General features: G+C 36.7%; 2 protein-coding genes across 2 annotated transcripts in view; both read left to right on the top strand.

Moving 5' to 3' along the window:
• The window catches only part of LOC143914729 (uncharacterized), a 202,877-nt gene that overhangs the window by 49,831 nt on the left and 131,495 nt on the right, over positions 1–21,551 (top strand). The window lies entirely within an intron of this gene.
• Positions 946–8,776, top strand: CCT3 (chaperonin containing TCP1 subunit 3). The gene is made up of 11 exons (XM_077435389.1): positions 946–1,209; positions 3,479–3,655; positions 3,728–3,925; positions 4,003–4,127; positions 4,202–4,397; positions 4,469–4,623; positions 5,842–6,010; positions 6,098–6,190; positions 7,392–7,512; positions 7,601–7,788; positions 7,863–8,776. The coding sequence occupies exons 1-11, from the start codon at positions 1,117–1,119 to the stop codon at positions 7,965–7,967; spliced, it is 1,620 nt and encodes a 539-aa protein (XP_077291515.1). The 5' UTR covers positions 946–1,116; the 3' UTR covers positions 7,968–8,776.

Below are 21,551 nucleotides of genomic sequence, written 5' to 3' on the forward strand. Positions count from 1 at the left end.
AGTGGAAACGTGTTGGAGAGGCCCTCATCCAGTAGTGGATGGTGAATGGCTGTAAATGATGATGATGATGATGATGGGTCTACGTGACGAGCCAGAATGTTAAATTACAGAAAACACAAATATCGGAAGGCAAAGATCGAAAATCGAAAGATCAAAAAAAAGGGTGCATGGTAAACGATACATACTCACTTGATTTGCGCGAGCAGGGTACAACAGGAACAAGAGGAACTGTTGTACCCTGCTCGCACAAATTAAGTGAGTATGTACCGTTTACCATGCACCCTTTTTTATCTTTCGATTTTCGATCTTTGCCTTCCGATATTTGTGTTTTCTGTAATTTAACATTCTGGCTCGTCACGGAGACCGGATGATGATACTTTTGCGTAGGGGTGGGTGGAGGATCCAAGTAAAAGGCCAACAGTCGTTTCACAGCATTTATTGATGATTAAGGAGTTACACGCACTCTCACTGCTCAGTCCAGAATGCCATGATATCGCCTACGTACCGCCTTATAAAGGGTAGATCTCTCAGGACGTCTAATCTGTTTACCTGTTGTATAGTCACATATTCGGATATGTATTTCCACGATATTGGGTCTCCCCGTACCGATTCTGAGAAATAACTAATAACGGTCATTGTTTAGCCTAAATGCACTTAGAGTCCAGATATAATCCTGGAAGTAAGTGCAAGCACTTACATAGTTAATCCGATAACAGATAACCCTTGAACGATCACATAGTCTCTGGGATTCTATTCGCTTAATCCGCGGTGTACGTAACAATACCTACCTCCTTATTTATTTGAAGAAAAATCAAACTGAGTAGATATTTAATTGTCGTTTGCTTATTTTTATAACAACAAACGATAAATAAATAAAATGAAGAGTTAAAGCATGTATTTGAAAGGCAAAATGTGAGTTTGAAAAAGCACGATGTCGATGTCGATGACATTCTAGAAGAGTCTATAGGTGTGTAAACACTGACGTCGTGCGTCTCTCTCTGACGTATAGCGCTGTCTCTGTCGCGGCGTGCTCGTGCTCTGTTCCCGGTGGGTGAGGTTAGCCGTTTTGACTCAGCGAACCGACCAGTCGATACTCGATACTCCACCGAACTGAAGATGTTCGGCGGTCAGCCCATCCTCGTGCTCAGCCAAAACACCAAGCGGGAGTCCGGCAGGAAAGTCCAGATCGAGAACGTCGCCGCTGGAAAGGTTCGATTCGTTCAATTCGTTCAATCTCCACACCCATTTCTACGCCCACTCCACACCACACCACACCACACCACACTTCACCACACTTCACCACACTTGCACTCTCCTCATACTTCGTATCCTGAAACTGAAACTGATGCCACACTCGACTCCCCTCATCGACCTTCACTTCATTTCAGCCCACCTCTTTCATCCATCTGATTGTGTTGCTAACCTAAAATTTACATCAAATGTGACTCAGTTTTACAGACGAGTCGGCGTTCGCGATTTAAACATGCATTTGACATTTACATCGAATGACGCTCATATATGGTGAGATTATTCATGAGCTAGGATGTTTCAATGGAACATTTTTTTCACACATGAACCCTTTGCCCGCGGCAATAAATATAGCGAACAAGCCCTTTTTCGCGAATTTGGCAATCGAGTTTTCGACCTTAAATACAGATTTTAATATTTACTCAAGTAACCAGATATGTTAATTAACATATAAAGTATTATTTTAAACAATGAAATACATAATATATCTCGTAGTTTTGGCTTAATTGTCAAATAGTAATAATTCTTCATACAATTGAGACGTATCGTCGCCATTGTTCAACAGACGTGACGTCACATAAACGAGGTTTCAGTATGGTTCCACAAAATCATTAATTTTGACTGGTATATATTCATTTTAAGCAAATTGAATAGATGGCATTCAACTCTCAGTAATATATTCAACCAATTTTGAACCTTAAAACAGTTGAAATAGGCGCATATAAGGCTCAAAATCCCGTGCAAAGTTCAGAAATTCTATGGAAGACAGCCACGCTACAGATAAATTTAGAAATTCCGATGTAAATGAGTCTTTATAAACGTAGACAAAGCAATAGCACGGACTCGTGTAAAATGCATTTTCCTTCAATGCTACCTGTAAGGGCTTAAGCAGGTTAAGCATCGGCTTTCTTCAGGCCCATGGACTTCAGCATTGTTCAGCATTGAAAGGGTTAACCATTTGCCCGCTGCCGTCTTCTATGGAAGCTTTGGGCGACAAGTCTGTAGCGCGGCTGTCTTCCATAGAATTTTTGAACTTTGTACGGGATTTTGAGCCTTATATGCGCCCATTTCAACTGTTTTAAGGTTCAAAATTGGTTGAATATATTACTGAGAGTTGAACGCCATCTATTCAATTTGCTTAAAATTAATATATACCAGTCAAAATTAATGGTTTTGTGGAACCATACTGAAACCTCGTTTATGTGACGTCACGTCTGTTGAACAATGGCGACGATACGTCTCAATTATATGAAGAATGATTATTTGACAATTAAGCCAAAACTACAAGATATATTATGTATTTTATTGTTTAAAATAATACTTTATGTGTTAATTAACATATCTGGTTACTTAAGTAAATATTAAAATCTGTATTTAAGGTAGAAAACTCGATTGCCAAATTCGCGAAAAAGGTGCCGCATACAGGGCTTTTTCGCTATATTTATTGCCGCGAGCAAAGGGTTAACCCTTTGAGTGCTGACGTCTTTTCTGTTGAAAACCCACCACACTGAAAATTTCGCCAACACTTCCAACTAGAATTATTTAGAAATCCAATAGAAAGCAGGTATGAATATTGTAGCTAATCCAAACAAACCCTAGATAACTACCGCTGGGGATTTCGAGTTTTGTAAAGGTGTGTTTAGACTCTAATATATCTTGCAACAATATAGAATAAATAGAAAAACTCTATTAAAGAATGTAGTTTTCCAAAACTAATTCCATCTTCTTCATTGTTGTTAAAATGTAAATGTCAAGCCGTAATATAAAATACTCGGCAGTTAGGGATTTCCATCTAGAAATTCTGCTATAGTTATAAATTCAGAAATTCTGGTATAAACCAGTCTTTATGAACATTGACACGGATTACACGACCCATGTTCAATGCATTTTTCTTTCAATGCTACCCGGAACGGCTTAGTGGGTAGTATTCTTGTTTATTTCAGGCTCATGGACTTGTTGGCAAAACGCTGATCATCGTTGGTCAGAATTCAAAGGGTTGTAGTCGGTCCATTGAAGACTACAGACGGGGAAATTTATCAAACTATTTATTAAGTCGCTCGGTAAATTGCATGCTATGGTAGTTACCGTAGTAGATAATGCTACGAGTTATTTACCCAGCGACTGATTTGCCGTCTTCCTTTCCGAGAATCTTATCAAGTTCAATTTTAGGGTCACATTGTATAAGGTGTGTAAGAATCATTCTGACCGAAAGTATTTGAAAAATTTTCAGGCCGTAGCAGACGTTATCAGAACATGTCTCGGTCCGAGAGCGATGTTGAAGATGTTGATGGATCCCATGGGCGGTATTGTCATGACCAACGACGGTAACGCAATCCTGCGAGAGATCACCGTCCAGCATCCCGCTGCCAAGTCGATGATCGAAATCTCCAGGACGCAAGACGAAGAAGTTCGTATTGATAAAATGTTCGTTGTGATGAAATTTGAAACCGAATTGCAATATAGAAACATTTATTTTCAGGTTGGCGACGGTACCACTTCGGTCATTGTGCTCGCTGGCGAGATCCTCTCAATGTCCGAACAATACCTAGAGCAAAATATTCACCCTACCATAATCATTAAGCAGTATCGCGCTGCATTGGAAAATGCCACTCAAGTCTTGGAGCAGAAAGGATCCATCACCATTGACACGAACGACAGAGAGAAATTGAGAGAAGTTGTAAGTACATATATGGACATTTTAAATTGATTATACAATTCTATATAAATTTTCACCATCAATGTCAATTTGTGCAGGTTCGTTCATGTGTTGGCACCAAATTCATCGGAAAATGGGCCGATTTGGCTGTAGATATTGCTCTCGACGCTGTACAGACTGTCATGATGACCGAGAACGGTCGCACGGAAATCGACATCAAAAGGTAATTTCAATAGTCTTATAGTTGTAGTTTCTGAATATAAGCGAATTTTCTCTACCTACAATTACAATGTTCAGGTACGCCAAAGTTGAAAAGATTCCCGGAGGTTCAATCGACGAGTCGTGCGTCCTTAGTGGTGTGATGCTGAACAAAGACGTCACACACGCCAAGATGCGCAGATACATTGAAAACCCACGAATAATCCTCCTCGATTGCCCGCTAGAATATAAGAAAGGTGAAAGTCAAACGAACGTCGAAATCTCTGAAGAACAGGTAAGATTATTTAAATGATCGACTGTGTTTATTTAAATGTTTCAATGCTTTAATGTATGCAATGTTTTTAGGACTTTACGCGGATGCTGCAACTCGAAGAGGAACATGTGTTGCGTCTCTGCAACGATATCATCGCCGTGAAACCGGATTTAATATTCACCGAAAAGGGAGTGTCTGATTTGGCGCAACATTTCTTGTTGAAAGCTGGAATTACTGCCATCAGACGGTACGTACATTAGACTCGTGTAACACTGAGCAACTAACTGGAGCGGAGACTAATCTATATTTATTCAGTTTGAGCCGCTGAATTTGAATATGACAATGATTGTAATCTCATTATGAGATATGAGCGTTTAAAAAAATGCCTAATTTTTATAGGATTTTGGCTTTTGCAATCTTAAACTGTGCCAAAAGTGAGTATTGGAATCAGTGGCAGCTCATTCATATGGGCTGCGGGGCTGCAGACCTCCCAGTATAGTACATATCCATGCGAATTTTTCCGTCCATATGGGCTAAGGGGCTGCAGCCCTCCCAGTAGAGTACATGCTCATGCTATTTTTGCCGTTCATACGAGCTGCGGGCTGCAGACCTCCCAGTATAGTACATATTCATGCTTCTTTTTCCGTCAATATAGGCTAAGGGGCTGCAGACCTCCCAGTATAGTACATATTCATATTTTTGTTTGTATTTGGTAAGCAGTATGATCAAAGAGCCGGACACTGATTGGAATTAATAGTCAGATGCTTTTTATATTGCTTTAAACTACGTATGTAGTGAATTTTAAAAGTCAAAAATATAATGACACATTTTTTTCTCCAACTATAATGTATCCGTTGGGCAAGTTTTATATTTTCATACGTTTACAAGTATTGGTTTACAATCTCAATATGTATTTTTTTTATATCTAATTTTACTAATTTGATCGGTAAATGATTTTAAATTCAAGTTTAAAAATGCTGTTGTTTTTGAGGGCGCATCAGTCGGTCTCAGTTATTAGCGATGAACTTTTCATATTGTAATTTAAAATCATTTAATGCTTGAATCAGTACATTCAGATAAAATAAAATTAAAAACCGACTCTTGTTAACGTAGTGAAATATAGAACTGGCTCAATAAAATGCATGATAATTTTAGAAAAAAACTTTAACTTAAAATCATATAATTAATCACACGTATTTTACAATCAATAGAGAAAATATTTGACTATTGATTCCAAAATTCACTTTTGACACAGAAATTCTAAAGATTTTGTGTTAAAGCCTGCACATTTTTTTAAATGCTCATATCTCATAAAGGACAGTAAATCAATTAAAATCATTGTCATATTCGAATTTAGTGGAGCAAACTTGGTAAAGATTGATTAGTATCCACTCTGGTAAATAAAAAACGTGATTTTTTTTATTTTTAATCCACGTTTGTAATTATGTTTTTATTTTTATTTTAGAGTACGTAAGTCTGATAACAATCGGGTCGCCCGAGCTTGTGGAGCGACTGTAGTGAATCGCACCGACGAGTTGAAGGAGAGTGATGTCGGAACCGGAGCTGGACTTTTTGAAATTAAGAAATTGGGTGATGAATACTTCACTTACATCACAAAATGCAAAGATCCCAAAGTAAACACTGATTTTACAAGTTGTTTATTATACATACATATTTTGATTTTGCATCATCGTAACAATTATATTGTTGTTTCTTTTTAGGCTTGTACTATTCTGCTTAGAGGTGCCTCAAAAGACGTACTCAATGAGACTGAAAGAAATCTTCAAGACGCTCTTCACGTTGCTCGCAATCTTGTAAATATATACTTTTTATTTGGCGTGTATTTATCAGTGATCAGTAATTTATTCCGTTTTTGATCAACAAAAATAACTAAATTGTCAGTAAATATTTCTAAATGATCAGTATATACTCAGTTATTAAACAAAACGATCAGTTATTAAACCAAAATGATCAGATAATAATAAAATGAAACGGTCAATGATTATTATAAGATGATCTGCAATATCATTCAAGAATGATCATTTCATTTTGACAGCCAGAAAATCGTCAGTGTTGCCATATCGCATCATGGCTCGGTAATTGGACTATTCGTCACATTGGGGTGGTCACAAAGACAATTTTTGCCATGAAAATCGCGAATACACAATATTTGGCACTCAAGTTCTCGTACACTATGATAGTTATCGTTAGTATGATGGACTTTTCGGCTGCCAGATGTTCCGTTATAGAGATTTTAGTGACTTTGTGACGAGTAATTTGTGACCAGTAATCACCGAACCCATGGCTCCTAGTGTAAAAAATCCTGATGAATTTCGCCACTTGGCAACATTCTTTTAATAATCTCCCCCCTCCCCCTCGCTTCAGGTTCAGTTTCAGCTCTGGCGTGTGACAGTGAGATAATACCGACCCTAACAATATAATCTTAAATGAATTTGGCCAACCCTAACTTAACCTAACCTAACCTGACCCTTAAATAAATATGTGTTGGCTGCTAAGATATGTTTTTTTTGTTGTGAAAATATTGATCTAATAAGACTTAAAAAAAAAGATATTACGATGTGTAAACCATGAGGAGAGTGGGAATGGACAGTAGCGGGGCGAAACGCTATCATCCAACTGTCAAAAATTATAATTTCACTGATAGAAAATCCTTTTTGATCAGTATTTAAATGAAATACTGATCAAAAAGGATTTATTTACTGATAAAAAAGAATTATTTACAGAACAAAAATGGGATAATTTACTGATCGTTTATTATATTCTACTTATCATTTATTATATTCTACTGATCATTTATTATGTTCTACTGATCATTTAGAATAAGTTACTGATCAAGTTTCTAATTAATTACTGATAAATTTTTTATTTTTTTACTGACCACTTTTGGAATTATAAACAAACCAAATAATTTGTTGCCCTTTTTCTTTCGATTCATTGTGATTCTTATTATATTTTTATATAAATTGAACGGTACTGATTGAATTGTATTTCCAGATGCTGTCACCAAAGTTGGTAGCCGGAGGTGGTGCTGTTGAAATGCTAGTTTCTCAATGTATAGCCGGCGACTTGTCTTACCCTGATAATTCTCCGTATCATGCCATTGGACGAGCTCTAGGTGAATTGCTTGCTTAAAAAAAAAAAACCAAATAGTCTTTAGGTTAATCTTATGTGTATATATTATTGTTAATTTTTTTATATTTCAGAAATCATTCCTCGTACTTTGACTCAAAATTGTGGTGCGAATACTATTAGGACGTTAACGGCCCTTCGTGCGAAGCATCTCGAAGTCGGCGCCACCAGCCCTTGCACTTTCGGAATCAACGGCGAAACTGGCGAAATCACAGACATGGCCACTATCGGAGTGTGGGAACCTTTGAGTGTTAAGTTACAGGTAAATTCCGATGCCATTTTCTATGAACGTATTATGTTATCAGTTTCTGACTCGGTTGTATCTTTTGTTTTCAGATTTACAAAACCGCTGTTGAGACGGCAATCTTACTTTTACGTATCGACGATATAGTTTCGGGATCAAAGAAGAGGGAGAGGGGTGACGGTGCGCCGCAACAATAAAAATCTTCACCGATTGCATTTTATTTTTATTCACTATAAATTATTTCAGGAGTTTTTTTTTACGAACAACTGTTGAATACACATTTCACTTTACCAATAACCTTGCACTTTTATAAAACGAGCGTTTTATACAATTTTATAATATATAGATTCGAATAATTTCTTAATACTTGCATTTTAATATTAACTCGTCGAACAAATGTATGATTTTATTTTATAAGACTAATTTTATTCGAACATAGCGGAATTTCGCACACTATGACGATTATAAAATGTCAAAATACTTATTTAACCAACTGTTTGATCGTTGAATTCAAAGAAAATGTATAATATATGAACATTTCCCAGTGGATTATTAATTATTAACGTCAAATTGATCAATGTGAGTAAGTCGAGTAGGAAGAATCTCTGAAAAAATAAGATGTTATTTCCGATATGTGAATGATTCCAATATTTTTAATATTTTCATTTCATTGTGGTTGTTCTAATTATCTGTAGCTTTTCGATTATATTTTTCTAGCGATCTATATTGTAACAAACGGCAGATGAAACAATATTTTTTTATGCATTATCTTATGATTCAATACTTTATTTTGTCACCGATGATGATTACGTATAGTGAACCAATTTTTTTTTTTCATTATTTTTTATAACAATTTTATGATATTTTCATAGACGAAAAGTATTAATTCAAACGTTCGTTATTAGTGAATTTATTATTACTATTCGGATAGTAAGTATTTCTTTCTATTATTATTTAATTGTTAAACCTAACAATCTCTAATTTTTGCAATAAATGCTTCCGACTAAAAACGAACGACTTTTATATCCCAAAGAAATTACACTTTTCCCCATCCCTTATGTGTACAAAGGAGTATGAAATCAATAGACGATTTATGACGCTGCAATATGATAAATGTGTACTACATATTTATTGCTTTCATATTTGCGAGTAGTATTCATACATGTTTTTTTACGTTGATATGGGGCTAAAAATTTGAATAACCGACTGGGATTTTTCCGAGAGGGTGGGTTGTTTTTCTTCATCGGCACCTGGCCGGCATGAAGTGGGATCCGGGGTGGGCTCATGAATATGCACGTCTGCCCATCCACTTCACATCACACAATTATTATTTCACATACACACACGCCGTATGAGATCATCCTTTGCCGGCACTGAAAGCTCTTCTCGCTTACGTGATCAACTTGTATAATATAGGTAAAGATAACTTCACAAACAAAGGGGTTTTTTTGTTGTCTGCATATATTTACACCACAATCGTTCGTATAGTGTGGTAAAGTATCTAGTTGAATATATTACACGTAAAAGCGTGTTACGTGACATCAGATGGTTAGTTGATGCATAGTTTCGCAATTTTATACCAATTTTTTTTTTATTTTTACCATAGGTTGCCTCAAAGCGTAGGGCTTCCAAGCCGGTTTAAATTTTTCGATCAATCGGCTTTAAGAGGGCTGGACAGCAGCGCCTCGTCCATACAAACGTACTATACTTCTCCCTACCTCAATTATGGCACTAGAGAAATTATTTTTTAATATGCTATGGATATCCACCATTGGGGTGCATCTATCGTTTTATTTTTTTGATTAATTATTTTTTATAGGAGCTAGGAGCCGCCGAACATCTATAAAATCGCCTCTTTTTTACACCCACGAAAAGAGTCTAGCGTGCTTATTTAACGGTCGATTTTAAAAAAAATACGCCGATAGATGCACAGAAAATATCTTTCTCATACCGATGATGAAATTTTTTTTAAAATTGGTCCAGTTTTGGAGATTAAAATAGTAGAATACGAAACCTCGATTTTGTCAATTTAAAACACGTTTTATCTGGTCGAAGCGCAACTGTCGCATTCACTCAATATATACATACACTCAATATATATATCGAAGAAAGGAACTGTAACAAAATTAAGGTACAGCCCTCTTAAGAGGGCTGTACCTTAATTTTGTTACAGTTCCTTTTACAGGGCCGTTCCTTTCTTCGATATATATATTGAGTGAATGCGACAATATATATGAGTGAATGCAACAATTGCGCTTCGACCAGATAATACGTATTTAAATCGACAAAATCGAGGTTTCGTATTCTCCAGTTTTCTACTTCGAAAGTGGACCAATTTAAAAAAAAATGTCATCATCGGTATGAGAAAGATATTTTCTATGTTTGTGTGCTCGTATTTTTTTTTAAATCAACCGTTAAATAAGCACGCCGGACTCTTTTCGTGGGTATAAAAAAGAGGCGATTTTATAGATGTTTGGCGGCTCCTAGCTCCTATAAAAAATAACTAATCAAAAAAATACAACCACAGAAACATGCCTATGGTGGATATCCATAGCATATTAAAAAATGATTTCTCTAGTGGCATAATTGAGGAAGGGAGAAGTGTAATACGTTTGTATGTACAAGGCGCTGGTGTTCAGCCCTCAAGGTTTTCATTAATTAACACTATGCCGGCTGCTGACTCATGTTTGTATCATGTTGGGTGCACAACGCTTACTGGCCGCTGTACTTACTTACACATATATGATTCACGACTGTGCGAACTGTTTCAGGCCGCTGATATATGTCTGTATCACGTTTTCGTCAATCGTTTGTGGCCGATGATACAATTTTGTATCATATTTTCGTCAAACGAAAGGACGAAAAAGGAGCCGCCGTTATAATTGGTTTTCGAGGATTATCTCCAGGCTCAAGTGCAGTCGGCCAACAATGGTGACCCCCGAGTTGACTAAGTGGTCAGTAACGGCATTCGGTCACTTCCCGCTAGAGTTCTCAGAACTGACAGCGCGACAGCGTGGGACTGCGTATCTGGTACGTGACTATAACAATAGGTAAACAAACGCGTCGAGGAAGATGCAGTGACCGACCTGCCCTTTATAAGCAGGTACTTAGGCCATATGAAGGCATTCTAGGCGGAGCACTGGCAGTGCGTGGATCTCCTTAATCACCCAATAAAAGGCTTTGGCCTTTTATTTGGAGCCTCCACCCACCCCTACGCAACAGTATTATATATGTATTAGCGGCCAGAAAGCGTTGTGCACCCAACATAATACAAATATGAGTCAGCGGCCGTCATAGTGCTAATGTTTTTTTCCTCAAAACTAACAATTACGAATTTCAAATTTCTATGAAAGATCAAAATAAATGGGTATATCCAAACTTTTTTCGGGAATAGGCGTACATTTCTTTGAACAACAAAAAAAGATACAGCTCTTAGCGGTGGCTTTGAAACTAAGTAATGGACGAAGACCTGGTCATAAACTAATAAAATATTATTCCATTCATCGACATTTACAGACGCGAAAATCAGCATTTTTATAAATCATATTAATAAAAAAAAATAAAATTAAGTGAATGCGAGTAGTGCAAAAATCATACCTTGTGAGAAATAATGTTGAAAATTTTACCAGACGATAAGAGAGACAACGTTTTCAAGTTCATTCATGAAAATATACTGTTTTTTCCACCCAGCCCCACATCTAGGAGATTGTTTTTTCGGTTACTAACCAATACTCACAATCCTTAAAGAAATACACCTGGCAGTTGCAAAGATAATAGAACATAAAAGACCTATGCGGACCGAAACTATACCTGCTATCCCGTTATTCCCCCGAATTATAGTTCGAGTGTGTTACAAGTATACAACAAGACAACCTTAATGCATTTTAAAAAGTACAGTGTCGTGTGTCGTATTTTTTAAGGAATATCATTTTTCCGACCGCCCGTGTGCGTTGCACGCATTTGTACATATGTTAGGCGTAGCCCTGGTTCCAGATATTCTGTATTCGCGATTTTCATGGCAACGATTATCATGTGCGTTATCACAATTTGCGAAATAATCCATTTACCATATAATATAATATCCGTATGGTTCTAGAAGTTGTTTAATTTGGTTCTAGTAGTTTAATTTGGTCTATTTATGCACAATATATCTGCCTAACGCTACTGAAATATGAAATTAAAAGATTTATCTATGATTTCTGAATTATTAAAGTCAATCCTGGCAGATGGAGTTTCAGGTAATTGGCAAATATGCCAAAAACGACCTTTCTTATGAACACTGTATGGGTAAGAAAGAAATGAAATGATGTGGTTCAATGCACGACTATATGACAGTCGGGAAGGAAGTAAAATGGTAACCACCAAAATTTGGGACAACGAATTGTTCCCAATTCACTGGGCAGTGACTCAAACTCGACCATGTCGTAAGGCCCCCACAACTAAAAATGTCTCATGGTAAAAATAAGTGCAAAGATCTTAAAATTTTGATTCATTTGCTAGGAGAAAGTACTTCCTGTTGTTAAAGATCAAGAAGTAGTGCTTCATCTATAAATTACAGAGTAAAAATCTTCATTACACAAATAAGCGAGAGTGAAAATGAATTCCTACAACAAAAGTTTAAAAAATTGAGAAGAGAATAAGGTTGGTAAGAACAAGCTCAAAAGTGCGGCACATCACATCTGGGTGGACTCCAGCTGTGATAGACGTGTATTCGTGTCATTGTTATTATTATTTCAACAGGTTTCCCCTACATTTCTTCAATTGTGGGAATCGCCGTTATCGATCACTGTGAGACCTACATATGTCAATACAAGGATAAAATATCATTGATAACACTACAGGGGGTGAGTTTTTGAAAGCATCGCAACGTTACAGACTAGGCATGCTAGTGCTTTTTTTGCATGTGCAAAACTATATAAAATACATTTGCCGCGTACCACTATGTGTGTCTACACCTTATTTGTATTTGTACCTTTATTGTATAGGCTCCCTAAATTACAGTTCACACATCCATTTTTTTTAATAATTGCTCATAAAACGGGCTGTAGTTAAGTTGTAGCAACCCAGTTTTTTCCAAATTTGGCGTGTAGATAATCCGCTTGACGATAGTGAAATTAATTGCCATTGCCACTGTTTGTGTTTGTAAGAGGATCGTTTATTTATGTTCAGTTGTTACAATGGTGATTGTATGTACGAAGAAGTTGAGCTTCGGAGAAGTGAGCTGGCTGAACTCCAGAGGTTCACTCTCGCGTCTGGAGCTGGTGCGTTGGTTTATATACATTGTGGCTTGAAGCGTGCCGTGTGCACATGTCTTTATCTTCAGGTCAAGTGTCGTAGTTGCATGATGACATCACTGCTGGATTTCGTTCGTGTTACGATCGAGCGATGAACTGTTTCTTCTGGAGTAGTCAAAGGGGACGTTGCCCTCGAGTAGCGAAGATAAGTTCTGCTGGGTCAGATGTCTTTGTCTTCAGGACACGTGTTTTATCCATATATTGACCTGTCTTCAGGACGGGTCTACGTGACGAGCCAGAATATTAAATTACAGAAAACACAAATATCGGAAGGCAAAGATCGAAAATCGAAAGATCTTAAGTCGAAAGATAAAAAAAAGGGTGCATGGTAAACGGTACATACTCACTTAATTTTCGCTAGCAGGGTACAACAGGAACAAGAGGAACAGGTTTTTCCTCCCGTATTCTGCGCGCGCACATTAATACGGGAGGAAAAGCCTGTTCCTCTTGTTCCTGTTGTACCCTGCTCGCGCAAATTAAGTGAGTATGTACGTTAGTATGTACCGTTTACTATGCACCCTTTTTTATCTTTCGACTTAAGATCTTTCGATTTTCGATCTTTGCCTTCCGATGTTTGTGTTTTCTGTAATTTAACATTCTGGATCGTCACGGAGACCCGTCCTCAAGACAGGTCAATATATGGATAAAAACGATGTCTTTGTCTACAGGACGCGTGCTGGATCTATTTCGTTCGTTTTACGATCGAGCGATGAGCTCTTTCTTCTGGAATAGTCAAACGGGACGTTGTCCTCGAGTGGCGATTAGTTCTGCATTTTTGTATATGAACGATGATAATGCCATCGTAAGACTCGTGTATTGTTGTGAAGTATATGAGATCACTGGTTTTGATTCGGAATAGCACAAGTTGTGCTATATTCCTACAACCCTTTATAAAAAAATTGTTAAAATAGATTTTTGGAACCCTTCTTTTGAAAAATTCCATGTAAAACAACAAGTTTGAGGGTATCGCGATTTCAATGACCGCCTAATAAAGTTTCTGTGCAACGGAAGATGAATCGCATCATTTGTAGGTGACTTTCATAACTCAATTTGAGAAAATAGGGGATAATGGATCTTTAACTAATATAATATTGTCAGTTGTGGGCAACGACAACGAATGAATCAAATTATTGGTATAGCTTTGAACTTTTGCACCGTTGACGCAAAACTGCATATTGATTCGCAAGGCTTCACCTGAGAATATTTAATATGCACCGGCAGCTGGGGGTATACATATGTGTGTGTGTGTGTGTGTGAGTGAACAGATGGGGTATGTGTGCATTTTCCCTGGCCCTACAAAGGCCACCCCCTCGCCGTGGGGATGGTGGAGGCAAAGGGATGTGGAACCGAATCAAAAGGCTCGCGTGCGGCAAAGGGCACGGGGAATTCGCGACTCTTTCGAAAATTATTCCACTTTTGTCCGTTGCACCATACACGCTCCGCTTTCGGCTGAAGCTGAAAAGAGAAAAGAAAAACAAAAAAAAAAATATAGGACGCTTCAGTGTTCAGACCGGACATGCACGGAAATATAATTAATCCTCTTTGGCTGGGAGTGGACGGGGATTTGCCGAACATCAGGGAAGTCGTTCCGTAATATTTTAAGCCGTAAAACAAGCAAAAATATACGCCAGCTTATATATTTAACGGCGAATCGAGTTTGAGCTTACATTCGGATGAAATAAAACTGAATTTAATGTTTCAATACGTGATTCATATGTATTACTAGTGTTGTACCCGATGAAATATCAACGCATGGGTGTTGGCATATTAAGTTATTAAATAAAATAAAAAATTAAAAAAATGTGTCGGTCCTGTGTTTGATCCACACGTGGTCGTATTTTTTTCAAATCCCTTTTAAATATACTTAATTTTATGTTTATATTCAATTGTTTTATTTAAGTTTGAAAATTTTTCTTATTTTCATTGAAATGGTTCCTGTAAAAATGGAATCTCAAGCTATTCAGCATCTTGAGTTTCGTCAATTTTATTATAAAATGCTGCAAAAATGTCTCAATAGATGTCACTGTGGAAGCTTGTATGAATTCGCATTGTATAAAATGCTTTTGTATATTGAATGTATTATATCTGTATAAGTGCACTAGTCCGTAAAAGCGAGTGATCAAGTTCTATGAAATATTTTTTTTTTCCCAAATCGTAAGCATGCTCGCAACAATCAGCAAATTCAGTCTAGCGATTGAGGAAGAGGATGTCTTCCGATGCACTTCTCCATCTTGCGAGTAGACATTCACATGAATGTCGTCATCTTGATTAACCCTCCCTCACGATGTGGGGTATGCAAGTGCCCCAATTTTAACGTTTTTTGTAATAACTATGTGGTTTTCAAAGCTATACACCCTTTATTTCTTGTATTCCTAGAATGAATTACAATAAATTTATTCTAATAGATTTTGTATGATTTAGAAAAGGGGTATATCGTAAAAAAATATATTTATACATTTCTACGTTCTAAAGAATGATTTAAAGGCGGTAGCGATAAGACATGTTTTTGACTGTTCGCTTGCATATTCTTATTGATCGATGAATCAATGCAAGAGAAAGAGACAGCTATATTTTCGTAAACTATTGTTTACGTCGCTTTTGGCGCGTGGTATTGAGTCATGCAGTCGCCTGTTGGCCTTACTTATGTACGATTGCATGTCGATGTTTGTCTTTATTTTTTAATACAAAAATAGTCAAAAACATGCTATAGGACTAAAACTTTTTTATGTTGATGTATAAAATGATTAATAAGATATATATTGAACCCATTTGTATTGAGAAAAGCTGTATTTTGATTAAAAAATACTGGGGTCTTAGTCGACCCCGGTTCGGGACACTCGTTCGATCTCGACACTCCGTCCTTCAAAGGTTAATTCTACCGCATTTGATTATATTCATCACTCTTGAAAAATTCTACAAAAGGAATCAAACCCACACGATTAATATTATTATTGTTGAAATAATCTATAAGTGAAGTAAAAATATATATGAGAGATAACGAGAGCCTATAATGCAAATTTTATAAGATATAGTGTGAAAAAAAGAGAGTTATAGGCGTTTAAACAATTCAAATCTGATAAAACGAGTGGGTGGCGGAAAGTCAAACATATAAGACTACTGACCACTAAACGTCAAGATGTTCAAAATTTTTGCATTTTAAACGTGTCTATTACGATTATTTTTCACCATCGTACTGGCGGAATTGATTTTAATATCTATCGTTGTCCAAACCGCGCAAAATAGCAAAGTTTCAAAACTATCGGAAGAATGTAGGAAATTCGCCTGAATCATTAGCGAAGTGAAACATATGTTTTAATAATAATAATAATAATAATAAAAAAGGATATTCAATCGTTATGCAATCATTATATTTAAGTTAAGTACATAGTGTTACATTGCACATTAAGAATTATATATGTAATACATTTGGATTATATACAATGACAAATCATATTTTACACTTATTATTATTTTTAACAGGTTTTATGACATCACTCAAATTATTTTTAAATGTTATCTTAAAAACTAAATATAAATTATAGCACTGCCATTATAATACAGTATGTATGTACATAACTACGAATACATCAAATAATTGAATGTAATTATTTCTACCATTTAATATCAAGTAGCACAATTTATTCATTAATAATTTATTCAGTGATTATTATTTATTTATTTACTATATAATTGCTGAAAATCATCAAAATGTTTACAATTTTTAAAATATACATACATACATATTTATCAGAGGCGTCATTTCATCTTTTCCCAGGGGGGGGGGGGGATTTTTGACCAGTAAGGAATGACTTTCTGGAGGGGGGGGTGTATTATATTAAAAAAATGAGTTTACATGAATTTTAACTACATATTTATTTTAATCATTTTTTAATTTATATATTTTTAATTTATTTAATTAAAAAAAAAATTATAATATCATTTTATTTACAATACCATTTTATTCATAATAATACATTAAACAACGTGGATAGTCCCGTTCAAATTTAGGGGGGGGGCGGTTGCCCACTCCAGCCCCCCCGAATAACGCCCCTGATATTTATTGATATTAATAATTCATGTTAATATATTATTGTGTGATTATATAATTTTAGAGAATATATTGAGACTACATCTTCACTATTTACTATGACTAGATTTTGTTTAGTTTATACATTAACCCTCATTAACGTAGACGAATGTAATAATTATAGAATATACATATAAATAAAGCTTTAATGTATTATTATACATATGTATAATATATATTTTTATTGTTATTAATTCGAAAGCCGCTTATATACGAATGAATTGAATATCAGTTCAATAGATAGCATTCAACAACACAGTTCATTGAATTGATTGAATTAATTTTCATCGATGACCACAGTATCGCGAGGAGAACCACCTCCTCCTCCTCCTCCTGCACCATTGCTACCTCCTACTTTGCCTCCTTTCACATAATCCACCACCAATTCTAGCCCTATTAAAGCCCTCAGGTCCTTGCAACGTTTCTTTTTCGTCTCGGACGAATCGGAATCGTTGGCGCCGTCTAAATCTTCAGTCGTTTCCGGTTCACCCATCAGTTTCCCCTCTTCACTGCCACCAATGTCCTCTGAGTGATTTGTCAAGTCGTTGTAGATACGCTTCAAGTTGTGCATCACATAGTGAGTGTTTGTATTGTTCTTTGCCTGCTTCTCGTTCAATTTTGAATCCACGTCGTCGTAGTATTTCATGTTGAATTTGTTGTTGCTGTTGTGGCAGAGGTTTATCGGAAAGTTTTTTGAATTGTTCTGATTACCATCTCGGGGTTTTGGCACTGAAAATGCCGACACGTGGCGATTTGCCTTCATGTTTTCTTTGAATGCTGATGTGTTACCGTTTTCGAAGACTAAAGGGCCTGTGTTTAGTGAGGGTTGAACTTCCTGCTGGGGAGCTTCTTGATTGTTGGGCACTAAGCTGGAATTTTGAGCTTCTTTATTGCCGTGCTTTCTGTCATATATATGACCTGACACACGCAAGTCTATAAAGAAGTTTAGAGGATCTATTCCGTACGGTGGAGGATATAAAGGAGGATACCAGAGAGGAGGAGGCGGTGGTGGTAGAGTCAAAGCAGGAGGTACTGGAGCTGTTGGAGGAAGTAAATTCGGAAATTTCTCATCCTTCAAATGACTTGTAGTGTCTAGCATTTTAGGACTTTTCCTCATCTTCATCTGGACCTCAACGTCTGGCGAATTCCCTTTTTCATCCACTTCCGACACCGACTCAGCCGTTCTAAAGTTGGAATGCTTGCTCAGCAGATTCTTGTGGGTTGTCAGCTCTAGCGGTTTCTCATACTGGTGGTTTTTATTGCTGTCCAAAGTTACGTCGGTGAACTTTTCGTCGTAATATTGATGTCTGTCCTCTTGGGTTGCGTTCCTCATCTGCCAATGTTCAGATCTTTGTTGCCACTCTGGTTTCATGTGAGTTCCTTCTTGGATCGGTGATATTTTACTCTGGTTCCAAGACCGCTTCCTTGATCTTCTGTGCGTGGGTGGTTGAGGTGCGTTCTGTGGAGCGATTCTGTTGGCTTCTGCGGTGTTCTTGGCGTGCACGAATGAACGAAGCATCTCGCTGAAGAAGTAGGAGTGTGGAACTATGGGCATGTTGTATAAATAAGGAGGAGTGGCAGCCAGAAGACGACTGACCAGCTCGGCACTCCTCAGATCCGCTGGCCGTTCTCTGGCAGCTGTCCCCGGCAGAGATCCTGGACCAGCTCCACTGGCAGCGCTCATGATGGATCCTGAAACAATGAAATATGGCGTTAGCATTTCACTTCAATTGATTTCCCGTCATTCGTGCATAATCTTCGCACATTATCTCCCATTTTTGCCGGTTCCCCGAAGCGCATGGAAGACGACAAAACCACCCCCCCGAGATAATCCCATCAACGCGTGGGTGTACACCCGTATCCACCTACCCATACAGAAAGCCTCCTCTTCCGTTCAAAATGATACGTAATAATACGAAAGCAGGTAATAAAAATCGACGTTCGCAATCGCTCGGTGAAACTTTTCAAACTTGACAGGCATGCTTTGAAATTGTAAGCAAAGCTTAATTTTATTTTGTCAACTCGGCTTCAAATACGCTTCAAAGGACACGAAAGTGGGCACCAGCCGCAAAAACGTAGAATTTTTACATCGCTTTGATGAGAGTGCTTTTACGGCTGTAAATTAATCCGTTTATGTTTTTAAAAAAAGTTTTTCAACTATTCGCTTCGCTTCGTACTATAAATTCAGCGAACTGTCAATTTCATTCGAGAGAAAATAAAATTCATTTTTAAAATATTTGTTAATAAAATGAAATTGAAATTAAGTTAAGCTTGCATCATGAATTTACTTTTTTTGTTATATGTGATTTATGTAAGAATTCATATAAAGCTTATTTTTATTGTTTTATTTTTCATTACCAATTTTAAGAATCAAATAATCAAAAATTCTCTTATCAACAGAAATTTCGTTCTGTTTTTTTTTTTTTACATATATACCAGGAAGGCCTTACAGGTAACCCCAATGCGCCTTCCTGGCCAATTACAAACATTTCAGCATTTTTTTTTATTATACAAGTCGCTGAATTACGAGACACTGAAAAACTCGAGACATCTATGAATTGTAAATACATTTTATTGTACATTAATCAATCTCAAATAGTAGTGACATAGTAGGTAGGAAGGGTATTTAGCCAATTATACCGGGAACCGTTTCAACAATGAAATCAGAGAAAATTGGCAAACTCTAATAGGAAACGATCGACCTGGAGTCACAAATATCCAGGTCTGACCAGCAGCACTACAGATCGAGGAACCGTTTCAATAATGGAATCAGAAAAATTGGCAAATTATGATAGGAAACGATCGACTTGGAGTCACCAATCCAAGGTCTAGCCAGCAGAAACCAGTGGGACTTGAACCCGTGACCACTCTGTTCAAAGCATTATATGCTAACCACTCGTCTAATCTGCGGGTTGCTTTTGCTTTGATATTGATAATTTCACAAATATCCAAGTCTGACCAGCAGCATTACAGATATACTCGGAATAAATTCTTTTCAATCGAGTTCAGATCATGGGATCGAACCCGGCGCCTCTCGACGCTAAGCAGAAGCTCAACGACCGAGCTATGCTACTGGCTTTATCGACTTTTTTGTTTAATTTATCGAGCTTTTTTTATATTTCTATTTTAAAAATGAATTCAGAAGTAGATTTGAAATAGTTCTAAAAGATTTATTTTGAAACAAAATTTTATATGTTAGGCTAACTATGTATTGTTTGCTACATGCTTCGATTTGCGCGGGTATTTTTCTTTAAATTAATTTCGCATGACTTCTCATGCAGTCACAATGATGATCAATTCAGATAACGTAAAACTGTAGCTAGCCGCCCCAATATTTAAAGAAAAATACAATTTTCACGAAAATGAGTGTTGCAAACGTCTCGGATTTCTTATCTCGTATTGTATTATATTAAGAAGGTACAGCATGTGCAAAAAAAAAATTCAGAAAGTGAAGTAAGTAGTGAGGTGATTTATCGTGCAGCGTTTCTACAATGGTCGCTGATGATGATGATGACGCCCGAGGATCATAAGTTTCTTTCGTGTGTTCGCTCGGGGGCTTATTGTGTCGCGGAGACCCCCCTTTTCCCACCCCTGGCCCCCGTGAGGGCCTCCACCCCCCGTGTCCGTCTCCCAAACCACCCTGTCGTCGCTCAACGTTTAGCGCTCACCGCTCGTAAGCGGGATGCCATATTGAATTTGACGGAAAGTACGTTACTTACACACACATTGTATGCGATGAAAAGGGCCACCAATGCAACCATATTTTATTTATAAATTTCAAATCCGATTATTCGCTTTGAGTTCGCTGGAATTTTCCACCGCAGTTCCACCACCGTTTGAAATATGTACAATTAAAATAAAATTCATATTTTGGTTTCAAATGTACATTCATACATAAAATCATATATTTTGTGCTTCATTTTATATTATTTTCAAGATTGGACCATTGTGGCTTTAATTTAAATTAATTTTGAATGTGAGGAAACGTAAGAATGTGTTATTGGCATATTTTATTTTATTGTTACAATCAATATAAACTCGTCATCACAGATCGCTCCAATGCGACGAGTGTACGATAACGGTCAGAAATACAATAATACATATACAATCAGAATACATAGCATATAACAATTAATCAGTACAGAAATAATAATCATAGAGACATCTATGGATTATTTTTAGATTTTTTGTGTACAATTATTATTACAATTTTTATACATATAATAAACATGAAATTATAGAGATGTCTATAGAGATATCTATAGATTTCAGATTACTGTGCATAATTATTACAAATTATACACACAGATTTTGTGACAACAGGAAATGATCTAATACCAATTTTCAGGAACCGTTTCAACAATGATCAGATAAAATTGGCAAACTCTGATAGAGAAACG

Source organism: Arctopsyche grandis, chromosome 7 (assembly GCF_051622035.1).
Source record: "Arctopsyche grandis isolate Sample6627 chromosome 7, ASM5162203v2, whole genome shotgun sequence".
NCBI lineage: Eukaryota > Metazoa > Arthropoda > Insecta > Trichoptera > Hydropsychidae > Arctopsyche > Arctopsyche grandis.

Coding starts and splice junctions, on each gene's coding strand:
- CCT3 (XM_077435389.1), top strand. CDS start 1,117: ATGTTCGGCGGTCAGCCCATCCTCGTGCTCAGCCAAAACACCAAGCGG. Junction 3,926..4,002: donor GAGAGAAATTGAGAGAAGTT/GTAAGTACATAT, acceptor CAATTTGTGCAG/GTTCGTTCATGTGTTGGCAC. Junction 6,011..6,097: donor CAAAATGCAAAGATCCCAAA/GTAAACACTGAT, acceptor GTTTCTTTTTAG/GCTTGTACTATTCTGCTTAG.